The sequence below is a fragment of the Arvicola amphibius genome, chromosome 5 (assembly GCF_903992535.2).
Source record: "Arvicola amphibius chromosome 5, mArvAmp1.2, whole genome shotgun sequence".
In the NCBI taxonomy this organism is placed as follows: domain Eukaryota; kingdom Metazoa; phylum Chordata; class Mammalia; order Rodentia; family Cricetidae; genus Arvicola; species Arvicola amphibius.
Window position 1 is genome coordinate 101,712,317 of NC_052051.1, and position 16,764 is coordinate 101,729,080.

Sequence of the window (16,764 nt, forward strand, 5' to 3'; positions counted from 1 at the left end):
TCAGGGGGAATCTTTGTGAGTTCTGATTTATAACAGTGATTTCCAGAAGAGTCAAAGGTACATAATAGAGACTCTGTCTCAAAAATAAAACCCAGTAATAATAATATTAACCCAAGGCTTCATTCCATGACTATGAGTCTCAGCTTACACCTGTGGCTCCTAGCTTGACTCTGCTTTCTTACACTTCAGTCCTGCTCCTTTCTGCTTTGTCAATATCAAATTCCAGCATTAGACTCATAGCTGCATGAGCACTGCAAGACTACCTGACCAGTTCCTTTGTTTGTGTAAGACAATTTCCCTTAAGGATATACATACAACACACACACTACTACTATTGTGCTTCTCTGGCTGGACAATGGTGCTATATCAATAAAGAAAGTCATTTCACGATGAAAAACGGGGGGGGGGAGTGCATAACTAAAATCTCATCACTCAGGAACCTAAGGCAGGAAGACAGCCAGGAGTCCCAGGTCAGCCAGAACTGTATAGCAAGACCCTATTTCAAAACAGCACGACCACACCAGAGGACTGCAAGATGCCTCTGTGGATAAAGCACTTGCTGGCACAGCTAATGACCTGAGTTCCAGTCCTGCAACTCAACGGAATGGGAAGGAAACAACCAAGTAATGCAATATTTCCTCTGACCTCCATGTTATGTTACGGCATGTGCAAAGACAGATACACACTAAATAAATAATGTCATTTTTATAGAGAGAGAAAAAAAGAAGTGACATGTCTGTAATCCCAGCAACACAGTAGGCTCAGGCAGAAGGATTGAAAATCCAAGGCCTGCACCTTGGCTTCATAAAGGGGTGGAGTGTAGTGGCTAGGCGTATGTCAATAACCTAGCGTTATCTGAAAGAAGGAAACTTAACGGAGAAAAAAGCCTCCGCAAGACCAGTTGTAGGGCGTTTTCTTAATTAGTTATTGACGGGGGAGCACCCAGTCATTGCGGGTGGTTCCATGGGTTCTATAAGAACAATCCCTGGGCTGGTGGTCCTGGGTTCTATAAGAAAGCAGGTTGAGCAAGTCATGGACAGCAAGCCAGTAAGTAAGCAGAACCCTTCCAAGACCTCAGAATCAGCTTCTGCCTCCAGGATCCTGCCCTGTTTGAGTTCCTGTCCCAACTTCCTTCAATAATGAACAGTAATATGAAGTTTAAGCCAATTAAACCCGTTCCTCCCCAACTTGCTTTTTGGTCATGGTGTTTTATTACAGCAATAGAAACTCTAACTAAAGCAGGCCGGGTGGGGAGTATGCAAATGACAGCTGAGGATACTGTCCAGTAGTAGAATGTTTAGCTAGCATGTTCAATCCCCTTTATGGATGGATGGATGGCAGGGAGGAAAAAGGAGGAATAAATTTAGGAAAGGGATTAAGGTGGGGGACGGGGGGGGGGGAGCGGGGCAGAGGCAGATGCAGAAGAGAAATGGATCACGAGAGTTAATTATCTGGTCAGAAAAATACCTGACTTTATAAAGTTTTTATGAAAGATGACATTCACCTAAAGAATCACTAAACCACAGCAAAGGACAAGCCAGTGCCTTAGGCTAAAGCTGGGAGCAGCAGTCCTGAACTGCAAGTACTCCTAATTCACGCTGCTGTGCGAATGAGGATGCACCATAGAGTTGTGATCCTCCCAGATTCCTAGAGCGGCCGGCTGAGGGAGCATCAGGAACTTGGCGAGATTGTAGGGGTGGTTGACAGGCTGTCTCTCCAGCACTGGAGAGCCAGAGTGGCGTCTTGGAGATGGGGACCGAGTGGGTTTATGGCCTACTGTTCTGGATAGCTAGTCTGTGCTCACTGAGCCTTCTATTCAACCGCATGAACGTCCGAAATGTTAGGGTGCTAGTGGAATCACGAAGTGGATGAACCCCCAGTAATCAGCCTGCGGAGCTGGAAAAGAGATAACTGACTTGTGAGTGCTGGGCGCGAATACTAAACCCCTCCCTGCACTATTATTCCAGTTACACCCCTAGTTTAGTATTTTTAATTTCCAGTCTTGTTTGAGCACCTCATCTTGTAAGGGGGATTGAATCAAAGAGGGTTAATTCCCGCTTCCTGCACGATCGGAAAGGAAGCCTTCTCTAAGAGGAAAGGCGCATGGAAGCTAAATACGATTTTTTTTCTCCTTCACTTTGTTCCGTATCTAGAAACCCTAGTCTCAGAAGTGACATCTCCTCTGTACAGTGGTTCCAATCTGAACTCAGGGCTACCACATCGCCCACAGGCTTCAGAAGATCTTACAGAAGAAATGGTAATTCTCCACTCGTTTCCTGAGGTGTCCAGTTGTGCCCATGGAGATCCAGTTCAGTTATGACTCTCAAGAGCGTCACCCTCTGTCAGGTGAGGAGCGGTGCCTTGCATGTTCCTTCCGTGGTACCAGTGTCTCCATTGTCTACACTCTCTCTGGCAAGCCATACCATGCCTTTGGTACTCCAAGCCAAGTCAAACGGTGCTCCTAACCAAGTCACACGGCTTTGTTTTGAATTCTAGAGATACAGCTTTTATTCAGTTGCCTCTTCTTTTAAAAAAAAATAGATTTTTATTAATTCTTTCACAATGTCATGCATGTAAACAATGCATTTTGATCACATTCACTCCCAACCCCCCTACCAATTACCCACAGCCCCTTCCCCCTTCATGTGTGCCCCCCCCCAAAGCTGCCTGTAGGAATGTTGAGATACCTTACTGTCCTGATCTTGTGCAGATAATCATAACTGCAATGAGTTCAGTGTCGTATCTGAAAAATAGACGTCCACAGAATCCTTCCCCATCTTCAGCTCATTCAGCCTTTCTGTGCTCTCTTCTGGGGTGTCCCCTGCCTAGGGAGAAGGCTGGTTACAATAGATGTCCCATTTAGGACTTGTACTTACTAGTCACTTGTGCTCAGTACTTTGACCAGCTATCAGTCTCTGCATTGACTGCTGACCACTACAGAGAGAAAGAAGCTTCTCTGGCCAAGGTTGAGGGCAGCACTATCGTAGGTGTATAAACTTAAATATTTAGAAGGCGGTTTGACAGTGTTTCCATTTAGCGAGACACCAGCAGTGAGTTCTCCACTAGGACTTGTGGCTTTTAACCAGATTTACAGTGCTGGGAATGAATTACCTCCTGTGGATCAGGCTCAAATCCAATCCAAAGCAGTTATTACTCCCTGTGGTGATTTGATGAAGAATGGCCCTGATGGGCTCATATATTTGAATGCTTAGTCATTAGGAAGTGGCACTACTTGAGAAGGATCAAGAGGTATGGTCTTGTTGGAGAAAATGTGTCACTGGGTGGGCTTTGATGTTTCAAAAGCCTAAACCAGTGTTACTCTCCCCCTGCTCCCTGTGAATCTGTATGTAGAACTCTGTGCTACGCCTCCAGCACCATGTCTGCCATGATGATAGTGGACTAACCCTCTGAAACTGTAAACCAGCCCCAATTAAATGCTTTCTTCTATAAGAGTTGTCATGTCATGGAGTGTGTAGCATTAGAACATATTCTCAGGTCAGCTCCAGCTTGATTTCTCTATGTTCTGCAACTGGAATGTGTTGTGTTTAATAGAGTCTTACCATTGGGTTCTGGTGGGCAGCCAGGAGCAACAGCAATGGCCTGTGTTGTTTTAGAACCTGACACTAATTCAGGAGGCTTGTCATTTCCTAGCCCATGTCTTCTTGAGAAAACATTGTCTACCCACGCAGGGTTCTTGTGTTCAGGATAGTGGGGTATTGCTGTGACAGACCTCACTATGTTTTGGGGAGGGTTGTGTAAAGAAAGCCATTCGGTGTTCAGTGCTTGGTGAGCTATTTCGTAGGGTCTTGGAAGATACGAATGTTGAGGGCAGATGGAGGCCTGGCTTGTGTAGTTTCACGGGGAAGTTTAAGAACTCTATCATGCCCATTTGCTATTTTGAATTAAGATTCTGTCATTCTGAGCAGCTGGGGCTGAAGAGTCAGCCACAAAGCTGGATGGCAGTGGTGCAGGCCCTTAAACCCAGCCCTCGGGAGGCAAAGGCAGTTGGATATCTGTGAGTCTGAGGCCAGCCTGGTCTACAGGGCGAGTTTCAGGAAACCCAGACCTGTTACACAAGGAAGCCCTGTTTCAGAAAACCGAGAGAGAGAGAGAAGGAGAGAGTGAACATGTTAAAAGACTGGCACTTCTGAAATGTACCTGTCATTAGGGTTTCTTTCTTCCTTTTTTTTAAAAAAATTATTTATTATGTATACGGTATTCTGCCTGCATGTATGCCTGCACGCCAGAAGAGGGCAAAAGATCTTATTACAGATAGCTGTGAGCTACCATGTGGTTGCTGGGAATTGAACTCAGGACCTCTGGAAGAGTAGCTAGTGCTCTTAACCTCAGAGCCATTTCTCCAGCCCTGTCATTAAGGTTTCTATTGCTGTGAAGAGACACCATGACCATGGCAATTCTTATAAAGGAAAACATTTATTTTGGTGGCTGGCTTACAGTTCAGAGGTTCAGTCCATTATCATCATGGCGGGGAGTATGTCAGCATGCAGGCAGACATGGTTCTGGAGCTGAGAGTCCTGCATCTTGATCAGAAGGCAACAGGAACTGGTCTCCAACAGTGGGTGGTATCTTGAGCATAGGAAATCTCAAAGCCTGCCCTCACAGTGACACACTTCCTCCAGCAAGGTCATACCTGTTCCAACAAAGCCACACCTCCCAATAGTGCCCCTCCCTAGGAGCTTATGGGGCCAATTACATTCAAACTACCACAGAAACCTTTGCTTTGTTGGGACAATTGATGTTGGTTAGCTGGAGCTAAGAAATTGATGGTGATTAAGAAAAGACTAGCATCATTGAGATGAAATCTTCTGGAAAGTGTTTCCTCAGGGTCAGCACACAGAGGCTGTGTTTCAGAGGCAGTCAAAGCTGTGCCTTGTGCTGGCAGCTGGACTTGGCGTCAGAATCACCCAGGAGGTTCTGGTTTTGAAGGCATGAAGAGCAGCTGAGGCTTGGCACTGGGAGAGGTCGAGAGGCCATTGGCGCAGGTGCACACCTCAGTGTCAGTTGAAGGTTCGGAATTGAAGGGGTCATGCAGAGAAGTTGAGACTTCACAAAGAGAGCCTGAGAGGCTGTTGGTGAGCACATAGCCCAGTTGCAGCAGAAAAATAACCACCAAGAAGCGCAGCAAGAGTGGAGTGGAGCCAGCCAGGACACAACACTCCACCTCCCCACAGCCTCTGCATCAGCTCCTGCCTCCTGGTTCCTGCCCTCACTACTTTTGATGATGGCTGTTTTATGGAACTGCGAGTGGAATAAACCCTTTCCTCCACAAGTTGCTTTGGTTATGGTGTTTCCTCAAAGCCAAGGTAACCCTAGCTAAGACAAGTGGACACTATTTGTAACGGAATAAATTCAGTAGTTTGTTTTTCCCATGGCTGTGACAAAGTACCCTGACAAAGGCGACTTAAGGGAGAATGGACTTATCCCAGCTCACAGCTCAGCACTGCAGCCTACCATGGTGAAAATCTCACCAACAGGAACCCGAGGCATTGGTCACATCAGTGTGCCACCCAGAAGCAGAGAAGGGTGAATCCTCGTCTTCAGCTCCCTTGCTGCTTTTTATATACTGATTAATCAAGGTGATCCCCTTCATGTGGTAATGTAATGTTATTAAAATCTCTTACATTCTAAGTGATTAGAACTTTTGCGGGACCTCACAGCCAGAGTTAATGAGTGATCTCACACCTTGAGGTCACTTAAGACTGCTATTGTACTGTGTATTCAGCCTGTCCAACCTGTCTTTAAAAGAACACTATAACAACTTTACTTGTCTTGGATTTCCCGTGTTATCAACTTTTACAATTAGGTGAATGCATAGCTGTAATCTTAAATCCTTAATTATAGCTCAGAATTCTTTATCTAGTTCATATTATAAACTCAATTTCTTACATTATTTAAGTCTTTAGCAGGGCTTTATCCTACAGGCTCTTCAGAGTACCATTGTGTGGGCCTAAAATTAAACTTGAGAGAAGAGGTACCCCCAAAGAATTCTCTAGAGTCCTTGCTCATGGCATACAGCAGCAACATATTGCTTCTGAAACACAGCAACATATTCCTTGGAATTGCGACCAGTCATTATGACCACAGTTTCTATAGTATGAAGAGCCTGAAATGACCAAGAGGCAAATTTACTGGCAATCCTGACCATGTTCCATAGTAGAAGCATCTCTCCATTGAGCGCTATAACTTCAAACTTACCAGGCCCAGGATTGGGGATAGGAAGCAAAAATAGCCCAAGTGGATGGCCAGGTGTGTAATGGGGGCAGTGAGACGGCTTGGCAGTAAATGGTTAAGGTATTGACTGAGTTCAAGCCCCAGGACCCACATGTGTGGAAGAAGAGAACTGGCTCCCATAGGCTGTTCTCTGGCCTCCACAATCACAAAATACACCATTGCATACACACACTGTGTGTGTGTGTGTGTGTGTGTGTGTGTGTGTGTAACATATTTCTCATATAGAGGAGGAATTTTTTTTTGTTCTTTGGCATAGGGCACATAGTATGTCCTCTATGACAACTTTCCTAGTGTAGCCTTTAGAACATTCCACCATAATCCCAAGTCTGCATTCTTCTCAATGATGGAACATACATTAGACCCATGAGCTCCGTGTATTTGAGGTACTGCTCTACTTCCTTTCTTAGAAGATTACTTTTTTCGAGGTTGTATTATATAGGATAGCATGGTAACAAACAGAATTGCCATAAACAAATACAGCTTTGTATCTGCAGTGTGGAAACAAATTTCCTGACAAAACTGGCCCTGTACAGTGACTCTGCCTCCAGGAACCTGACTGATCCCTCTCCAGGAAGTGTTCCTGTAGTTGGTGTGCACTGTTCACGCGGGTGCTTGAATATTCAGGCATACATAATTGACAATAGGCATGCCTCCTTGGAGAGAGGCGATCCATATGTTTGTAGCTATGTATAGCCGTCATCCTTGCTGCTGTGACCGTTCTGTACATCAGTCAACCATGCTAGCTGGAATAGAGCTGACTGACACAGTGCTGTGGATGTTCTTGTCTTTCAGGTTGAGAGGCTTCTTTGCTGGATACCTTTTGCTGAAAATGTACAAAGAGCACAATATATGTGCATACTGAGCCCATTCTGGAAGGTCTATCCCAATGTTTCTCCCAGGGTTCTTCTTTCTTTCTAGCATTCCAGACTTGTTCTTTCCATGTATTTGATAAGTGATTTGTCATTAGCCATGAATCAATCTAGGCTTATATCCTAGACTATTTCCTTTCATAAATAGTAGACAGACAGTAGTTTTATTTCTAAAGTTCTGCCTGTGGGATAATTTGTTTTGACCAGTGTCTGAGACCATCCCGAGCGGGAAGATGAGTGAACGTTTTCAGACCCATCTGTAAACCTGTTCTGAAACCATCTAGTACATACTAAGAAGTTTGTAATTTGTAGCCATTTAGTATTCTGTAATCAAGAAGTCTCCATTGGTGTCTATTAACTAGTAACCTGGGATTTGCTTCTCACTTAGAAAACTCCTACTGGCAGAAGCATTTATGGCACTGAGCCACTGTAGTCCTCTTACAAATCTCCCAGGGAGTATCCTTGACTATCACCTCTACTGCCGTGGTTGTCCTTGGAATAAAGTCAAGTTTCACTCAAAAGTGTTGTGAAGAGAGGGGGCGGGCCCTTTGTTTGTTCTGGCCACCTGGCTAGCTTACACCTGAAATAACCACACAGAAACTGTATTAATTATAACACTGCTTGGCCATTAGCTCTAACTCTTATTGGCTAACTCTTATATATTAGTTTAACCCATCTCCATTAATCTATGTATCGCCACGTGTCATGGCTTACCCGCAAGATTCTAACCAGCGTCTGTCTCGGGCAGAAGATCTATGGTGTCTCCCACTCTGCCCTTCTTCTCAGCATTCAGTTCTGTCTTTTCTGCCTACCTAAGTTCTGCCCTATCAGGCCCAAAGCAGTTTCTTAATTCATTAACCAATGAAAGCAACACATGAACAGAAGAACCTCCTACACCACAAAAGTAGCAACCCAGCTAGGTATGGTAGCATGCGCCTGTAATCCCAGCACTGGTGAGCCAGAGGCAGGTGGACTACCCTGAGTCCAAAGCCATCTTGAGCTACAAAGTGACTTCAAAGCCATCCAAGGCTACACTACAAACAAAAATAAAGGAGGTGGGGGTAGAGCCAGGTGCAGTAGCCAGTATCTGTCTTCTCAGCACTCAAGAGTTGAGACAGAAGGATTACCATGAGTTGCAGGCCAACCTGGGCTACAGCGTATCTCAAACAAAAACAAAAATAGCAAACCTGTAATTTATTTAGTTATTCTAGGGGGCAGGGAGATGACTCAGAGGGTGAAAACACTCAGCACCCAGCCTGCCAACTAAGTGTGAGCCCCAGGAGAACCAGCTACCTTCCACAATTTATCCTTTAATCCCAGCACTAGGGAGCTGGAGACAGGAGTGATATGGCTGGGCAGAGAGAGGAACATATAGGGAATGGATGGGAACTCAGTGGTGTGGAATCTGAGGATTCATGGAGACAGGATCCCACCATTGTGGTCTGAAGATTTGGTAGAAGTAAAAGGTCTCTGTAGTGGTTGGATGTTTTGCTTTTCTGATCTCCATGTTGAACCCCAGTATCTGTCCCTGGGTTTTTATTATTCATGCTACACATGGCATAAAGAACCACACAAAACATACATAATTTTTAAGTGTACTGGCACACACAATTAAAAAAATGAAATCAGTCTTTAAATCAAAATTGATTGTTACTCTCTCATTAAGGCATGCAGATTGACAAAGTAGAAACAACCCGACCATCTAACCGCTCTGGCCCTCTTGTTTGTGATGCCAAATGTAGTTCCAGCTGGAGATCATAATAAAAAGTACCAGAGTTATTTTGCAATAGATGTTGTTGTATGAAAATTCAATCTTAAACTGCTGTCTTGAACTGATCCTGCTTGTGACTTTTTTGTAGAAAGTGTTTAGAATACAGTGCATTTATGTGTGTAATAACTTTTTTTTTTTTTTACTGTTTCTTAAGGGTAGATGCAAAGGAATTGAAGAGTTTTTATTTTCTCTCATTATTTTTCTTTACTACCTTACTTTTAGCCTAAATACCTGAGCATTGCTAGGTAAAACCCAACCCACTTCTGTTTTCTACGCTTTTTATACTGCTTGCTTTAAGTATATTAGCAAGTTATTAGCTCTAACCTATTCACACTTTTATTATCAGAGTGAATCAATTTCGGTTTTCCCAGGTCATCTGTGAAAATCATACTTTTGTATCTGAGAAGTCCATTCTACAAAACGTAATCCGTATCGATTCTTCCAGTTTCCCCCAGTCTTTTTCAGGGTTGGAAGCCTCTCAGATCATTTGCAGCCCCCCACCTTAACCGCGAGGATTCCCTTGTCCCACGTCCTCCCCTCTCCTGGTAACATCTGTAGACAAACACTCATTTGCTGCATCTGCAACTTATCTGCAACATGGAGCACATTTTCCATTGGGATTTTGTTTACTGTTCCAGATGGTGAGAGCAAGGTCAAGATTGGAGAGCCAGCTTCAGAGGAGGAAATGACAGGAAAGATTGAGACGTTGACTGAAGGACCGGGTAGCCTCCAGGAGGATGTTCTCCCGAATTCCAGAGACAAAGAATTCTGTGAATTGGGGGATGAATTGAATGATCAACCCCTCTTAAGAACACAGTATACCTGTGATGAATGTGGCCAACACTTTGCTTGGAACACGGGTCTTATTAGACACCAAAGAACTCACTGGGACAGACCTTACGAATGCGACGAATGTGGGAAGGCCTTTCGTATGCGCTCAGCCCTGGCTCTGCATCAGAGAATTCATACTGGAGAGAAACCCTATCCGTGCAATTGGTGTATTAAAAGCTTTAGTCGGAGCTCAGACCTTATCAAACATCAAAGAGTCCACACTGGGGAAAAGCCTTACAAATGTAACGAGTGTGGGAAGGCCTTCAGTCAGAGCTCAGATCTCATCATCCACCAGAGGATCCACACAGGAGAAAAACCCTACCCATGCAGTCACTGTAGTAAAAGCTTTAGCCAGCGCTCAGACATGGTGAAACATCAGAGGATCCACACTGGAGAGAAGCCTTATATGTGTAGCCAGTGTAATAAACATTTCAGCCAGAGCTCCGATCTTATAAAACATCAGCGAATCCACACTGGGGAGAAACCATACAAGTGTGACGCTTGTGCGAAGGCCTTTAGTCAGAGCTCCGATCTCATTCTCCATCAGCGAATCCACACTGGGGAGAAACCATATCCATGTGATCAGTGTAGCAAAAGTTTCAGTCAGAATTCAGACCTTATTAAACACAGAAGGATTCACACCGGAGAGAAGCCATATAAATGTAGTGAATGTGGAAAGGCTTTTAATCAGAGCTCGGTCCTTATTCTGCATCAGAGAATCCATACCGGAGAGAAACCCTACCTATGTAACCAGTGTACCAAAACCTTCAGTAGGCTTTCAGATCTCATTAACCACCAGCGAATTCACACCGGAGAGAAGCCGTACCCATGTGGTCAATGCAGCAAAATGTTCAGTAGGAGGTCAGATCTTGTTAAACATTACAGAGTCCACACTGGGGAGAAGCCCTACGAATGTGAGTGTGGGAAGGCCTTCAGTCAGAGCTCTAACCTGATTCTCCACCAGAGAATCCACACCGGGGAAAAACCCTATGCCTGCAGTGCCTGTGCCAAGAGTTTCAGCCGCCGGTCAGACCTCATAAAGCATCAAAGAATACATACTGGCGAGAAGCCATATACATGTGATCTGTGCAATAAAAGCTTCAGTCAAAGCTCAGACCTCACGAAACATCAGAGAATGCATTCTGGTGAAAAGCCCTACCGCTGTGATAGTTGCGGCAAAGCCTTTAGTCAGAGCTCTGACCTCATTCTTCACCGTAGAATCCACACAGGAGAAAAACCCTATGCATGCTCGCTGTGCACCCGAAGTTTCAATCAGAATTCAGACCGTCTCAAACACCAGAGAATCCACACTGGAGAGAAGCCGTACAATTGTAATGTGTGTGGGAAGGCATTCAGTCAGTGCTCAGCTCTTACCCTTCACCAGAGAATCCACACGGGAGAGAAACCCTACTCATGTGCTCAGTGCGGCAGAAGCTTTAGTAGGCGCGCTGATCTCTTTAACCATCAGAGAGTACACGTTGGGGAAAAACTGCAAGTATGATACCTGTTGGAAACTGCTGGGAACGACTCTTCTGTACACTGTATGTGTACTCTCTCTGGCTAATAAAAAGCTGACAGCCGGGAGCCAGACTGGAAGTTAGGCAGGAAAGCCAAACTGAGAATGATGGGAAGAACGGGGGTGGAGTCAGGCAGACGTCAGCTGGCTGCCTAGGAAGTAAGACATGCTAGAGGACAGGTAAAGCCGTGAGCCATGTGGCAATACACAGATTAATAGTAATGGGTTAATTTAAGTGTAAGAGCTAGTAGCGAGCCTGAGTTTTCGGCCAAGCATTTATAATTCATATTCAGCCTCTGAGTCGGTTATTTAGGACCCAGCAGTTGGGACAGGAAACATCTGTCTACAGGAAACCTTTTGGCACTGTGACCAGTCTCAGTGAATATCAAAGGATGCACATAGAAGGGAAACTCTACCCTCTGTTCGGGTTAGAAGGCATTTTAACAAACCTGATTGTGGTAACTTTAAGAAAACCCATTCTAGCCAGGTGGTGATAGCACGTCTTTAATTTCAGCATTCAGGAGGCAAAGGCAGGCAGATCTACATAGCAAACTTCAGGACAGCAAGGGCTACACAGAGAAACCCTGCCTTGGATGGAAAAAGAAGAAGTAGATAGGAAGGAAAAGAAGGGAGGAAAGAATAAAAAGATTCTTTCTGAGGAGGAAGAATTGCATGAATGTGACAGTTATGGGAAAGTCTGGTGCACAGATTCTGATCCCACGCGTGAAAAGGGTTTTAAACAATGTCCAGCCCATGCTCCATTTAAAAAAATAGAAATTCTTACCTTTACTATAATCTAAGAAAATCTCTTACAATTCACAGCAATATCATTATAAAATATAAGACATTAATGCAGAACTTACCATATTTAAAACTAAATGTGGAAAGTCTCAATCAAAATTATGAGGAAAATATATTTATCTTAGAATCTCAAACCTTTATTGAGTCTAAATTACCAACTGCATATCAGAAGTTATTTCAGAGAATGCAGTGAAACCTTAAATCCTGTAATTAAAGTGGTAGCAACGCTGACGTCACACATATCCTCTAGAGATGGAGAGTTGGGTCCTATGCACAGCTGAGTATAAATTCACTGCGTAACTCCATGCCGCTTTGTCTCAGTGATCTGTTGGTAGTGGTCTAATTTTGGTTTCCTAGTGAGCATGAATCCCTATGGTGCACACAGCAAGGCTAGTTTAATTTTCAGTAATGCAGACCAATATTGAACAAAATGGAACCGTGGTACTGTGGTCCTGTAAATACTGTAGTTCCATGATATCCACGGGGGCTATGCCCCAAGGCATAGAACTTCGCCAGTCAGCTGACAGTCTTGCTAAGTCCAGACAGACTATGAATAGGCAAAGTAATGACCCTTTGTGTTAGTGATAGAGGTTCTCAGTTCCTAACTAACAGTTCCAAACTTTGTGCGCCAGTGACTCAAACCCTACCTAGTGTTAGTGTCTTTGCTGATCTTCTTCCAGCAGAACCATCAGCTACCAGAAGTTCTTACAATTTTTCTTTTCCGAGAGACGGAGCTAGCTGGTCCCAGCACTGGTTACCAGCCATTCTCAGTGGTAACAGTTCTAAGGAAACCAGCCAGCGTACACTACCCTGAAATCATAAATATGCAAAACCATCCAGAAGAGATGCTGCAGCAATGCATGGCTGACAAGATGGAATGAGAGGGGGGCAGATTATATGGGCAAAAGAAATAGACGCATGTGTATTTGTGGTGTCCTGCTGATGAACTGCAGACTTTATGCAACTTTAGGTTGTGAGCAGGAGAAGGGTCTGGTGCAGGACAGTTGTATTCTGTCAATTATGTTTTAAATAAACGCTGATTGGCCAGTAGCCAGGAAGTATAGATGGGACAACCAGAAAGGAAGTAGAGGCAGGTCAAAGAGAACAGGAGAATTCTGGGAAGGAGGAAGCCCATCTCTCCCGAGTCCTGTCCAGACACTGAAGAAGCAAGATGTGACCTGCCCCACTGAAAAAGGTACTGAGCCATGTGGCTAACACAGATAAGAATAATGGGCTAACATAAGTTATAAGAGCTAATAAGAAGCCTGAGCTAATGGGCCAATCAGTTTATAACTAATGTAGACTCTGTGTGTGATTTTCTTTGGTACCTAAAGACTGTGGGAACCGGGCAGGACAGAAACCCCAACAAGCAGGCCCTCATGTTACAAGGGTCCTTTATGGATATGGAGACAACTAAAGCATCAGCTGGTACCAACCAGCTACATAGCTAGAGTGTATATAGTTCCTCGCTGTGGTTGCTTGCACTTTGGAGGATCTGAGCCTCTGTATCACGTGAACGGTACTGCATTCTTAACACCATTTCCTGATTTAAGCACTCACTGTGCACTATGTCTACAACTTGCATTTTGAGATGTTAGAATAATAATAAAATTTCCCTTTACAATTTCACAAAAGATTCATTCTTACTGTAGACTGTAACATCCTCAGACTTTTTTTCTTTCCTTAAATGAAAACCTTCCACTTTTTCACTTACAGCTGGTAAAACTGTCTTCTCTTCAACTTCTCTAACTGCCAGCACCACTTCATCCCGGGGCCATTGTTGAGTGAAGTAAGGATTACTTGAACAGAAGCAATGAGAGTACAGAGACGGAACCTGATGGCCCAGATGGCAGCCAGTGACTAAGGGGAGAATAATACATGGAGAATTGGCATCCTAGACAAGGCAGTGATTCGCATGCTGGAGCGTGTGCAAAGCAGTTCAGGGTTTCACTTCTGAATGTACAGAGACTATGGGAGGTTCCGGCAAAGGAGAACATGATGGCGAGGACTAATGTGGAAAACAAAGACCATTCAGTTTCTTAAATGCTTCTTTAGAGTCTGAGGACTTTTGTTGTTTGAAACAGGGTCTATGTAGAACAAGCTGGCTTGAAACTCAAAAGATCTGCTGGATTAAAGGCATTCACCAGCACCACATCTTTATGTATTATCTTATGGAGGATATACAGTAGAAAATATATAAAAATAAAAAACTACCCCAAATTTGAGTCCACAAGTAGTATGCCAGCACTATAGACTTCATCTGCATGAAGCCACACACACACACACACACACACACACACTCATATAGTCTTAGAATTTCTATTCAGACACCATGACCATACCAACTCTTATAAAGGAAAAGAGGAAAATATTTAATTGGGGTGGCTTACAGTCCAGAGGTTTAGTCCATTATTATGGCAGGACATGGCAGCATGCAGGCAGACATGGTGCTGGAGAAGGAGCAAAGAGTTCTATAACTTGATCCACAGGCAACAGGAAGAGGACTGAACTGTTGCATTGGGTGTAGCTTGAGCATTGAAGACCTCAGTCTCCCCCCAACACACACAGTGACACACTTCCTCCAAGGCCACACATTCTAATAGTACCACTCTCTATGAAGGCCTTTTCTTTCAAACCACCACATACAGTGTGTAAACCACACACACACACACACACACACACAATGTATCTTAGGGTTTCTATTGCTGTGATAAAACACCATGACCAAAAGCAACTTGGGAGTAAACAGTCTACTCCATTTAGTCTTCCACATCATAGTTCATCAAGGGAAGAACTCAAGCTGGTGCAGAGACCATGGAGGAATGCTTACTGGTGCTCAGTGCTTGCTCAGCCCACATTCTTACATCACCCAGGACCACCTGATGAGGGGTGACGCTACCCACAATGAGCAGGGCCCTTCAACATCAATCAAGAAAATGTCCTATACACTTACAAAAGATTCTTTCCGTCATACTAGGTATTGGGCTCACAGAGCTTCAAGACAATGGACCTAAAATAAAGTACGCCTCTCCCAAAAACCCATGCTGGGTTAAGGTAATTGTGAAGGGCTCCGAGGACCACGGGCAGTAAGTGTGAAGGCAGTGCTCTGAGCAGTGTTTGCTAGGTACAGCAGTGTGCTGGTGTCAACGTGACACAAGCTGATCCTTTCAGACGAGGGGCTCTCAGCTGAAAAAGTGCCCCCACCAAGCTGGCTGTGGAGCATGCGGTGCGTCTTCTGGATTGGTGACTGATGGGGAGGGCCCAGTTCACTGCAGGTTGCGTCACTCTGAGGCGGGTGGTCCTGGGTGCTGTAAGAAAGCAGCTTCAAGACGCTATTAGGCACGAGCCCAAACAGCATTCCTCCATGGCCTCTACACCAGTTCTTCACGTTTCTGTCTGGAGTTCCTGCCCTGACTGAACTCAGAGACAGAAGTCAGTCCGGGCAGAACTCAAGTAACCCAAGAGTGGTAAGATGAAGTAAACTCTTTCCTCCCCAAGCTGCTTTCAGTCATGGTGTCTATCACGGCAATAGACACCTAGCAGATTCAGCAGCTTTAACATGCCTGGACCCAATCAATCTGCTGGCGATAATGTATGAAAAGTTGTTCAGACTTAATGAAAGCCAGCATTAAGTCACTGTTAGAATGTCAAGTATGGGAATGGTGTGTAAATTGGGGATGGGGGGAGAGTAAAGTAACACATGGCGGAGGTTGACAGAGTCCAAATTATAAAAGGCCATTGCTAATTTTATTAACTTATATAATGTGTGAATCTAGAATTAAAACTACAAGTTTTCTACAAATCAACAAGAAAATACAAATACCCTATATTAATCAGGACAAATACAATTATCTTTAACAAGAAAGGGACTTTATTGGCTCACAAACTTTAAAGTCCAGAGGTAGGGCAGGCTTTAGGCACAACTGGATCTAGGGCCTCCAGAAAAATGACATCAAAGCTTAGTCTTTCACCATCTCTGCTAGCCCCGAGTTTCTCCTCAGAGTCTTTCTCCACATAGGAAAAATGCAGGCTCCCATCGTCCTTGGGTCTCCAGTGTCTCCAAAGCCTTCTTTCCAGGAGTTACTGTTCTGCTGAGCACTCTCCTTAGCCTGCTTCAGATTGATGCCTGCTCTCTAATCACTGTGGCTAGCGTGGCTCAGGAGACGAGCCTGGTCATGTGCTCACCAAAGCCATATGGAATGGGTTAACCACAATAAATAGGGATACTGTTGCCATAAATGAGGGAAGAGATGCTGAACAAACACACACCCACATAACCCAGTACAAAGGCAATAGAAGCATGAATGAACAATCCTCCGGAAATTAGAAATGACCAACTTCACTATTCATCAGGGAAATGCAAACAGGAAGGTTTCTTCTCTCTCCTTTTCCCAAACAGGTAAGGGCTGTCCCGTGTGGGTAAAGCGGCTTCTGTGGGCAATGAGTACTCTACAGGGTGAAGACGCTACAGCTATCTGTCAGAAGATGGAGAATGTCAGGCAGCAAGTGCCTTACAACCGGCCATCCACCTTCCAGGAGTTTGAATACCAGAATATATAAGACAAAGATGTCTTAAAATTCATAATAATCCCGTTTATTTAAAGGGTGTCCACATTTCATATATTCACGTGGAAATGTGTACAAATTGTACCAGGATGTACAGTAAACTGGAAAACGGAACTGACCTGGGAAAATGGTCTTACATTTGTCTCTCTTAAGTTTAT

General features: G+C 44.3%; 1 protein-coding gene across 2 annotated transcripts; it reads left to right on the top strand.

The window, feature by feature from the left end:
* The first annotated feature begins 1,689 nt into the window (after positions 1 to 1,689).
* Positions 1,690 to 13,164, top strand: LOC119814232 (zinc finger protein 271-like). Of its 2 annotated transcripts, none has more exons than XM_038329731.1 (3): positions 1,690 to 1,918; positions 2,154 to 2,346; positions 9,531 to 13,164. In XM_038329731.1, exons 2-3 carry the CDS (start codon positions 2,298 to 2,300, stop codon positions 11,222 to 11,224), a joined length of 1,743 nt encoding a protein of 580 aa, XP_038185659.1. In that variant the 5' UTR covers positions 1,690 to 1,918; positions 2,154 to 2,297; the 3' UTR covers positions 11,225 to 13,164. The 2 variants fall into 2 exon arrangements, with proteins under 2 accessions (XP_038185659.1, XP_038185660.1); XM_038329732.1 differs by having other exon boundaries at positions 2,231 to 2,346.
* The last annotated feature ends 3,600 nt before the right edge of the window (positions 13,165 to 16,764 follow it).

Bases quoted from the DNA above. Each gene is read 5' to 3' on its own strand.
- LOC119814232 (XM_038329731.1), top strand. From the start codon at position 2,298: ATGGAGATCCAGTTCAGTTATGACTCTCAAGAGCGTCACCCTCTGTCA. The intron at 2,347-9,530 runs GTGAGGAGCGGT...TTACTGTTCCAG, and splicing joins AGAGCGTCACCCTCTGTCAG to ATGGTGAGAGCAAGGTCAAG.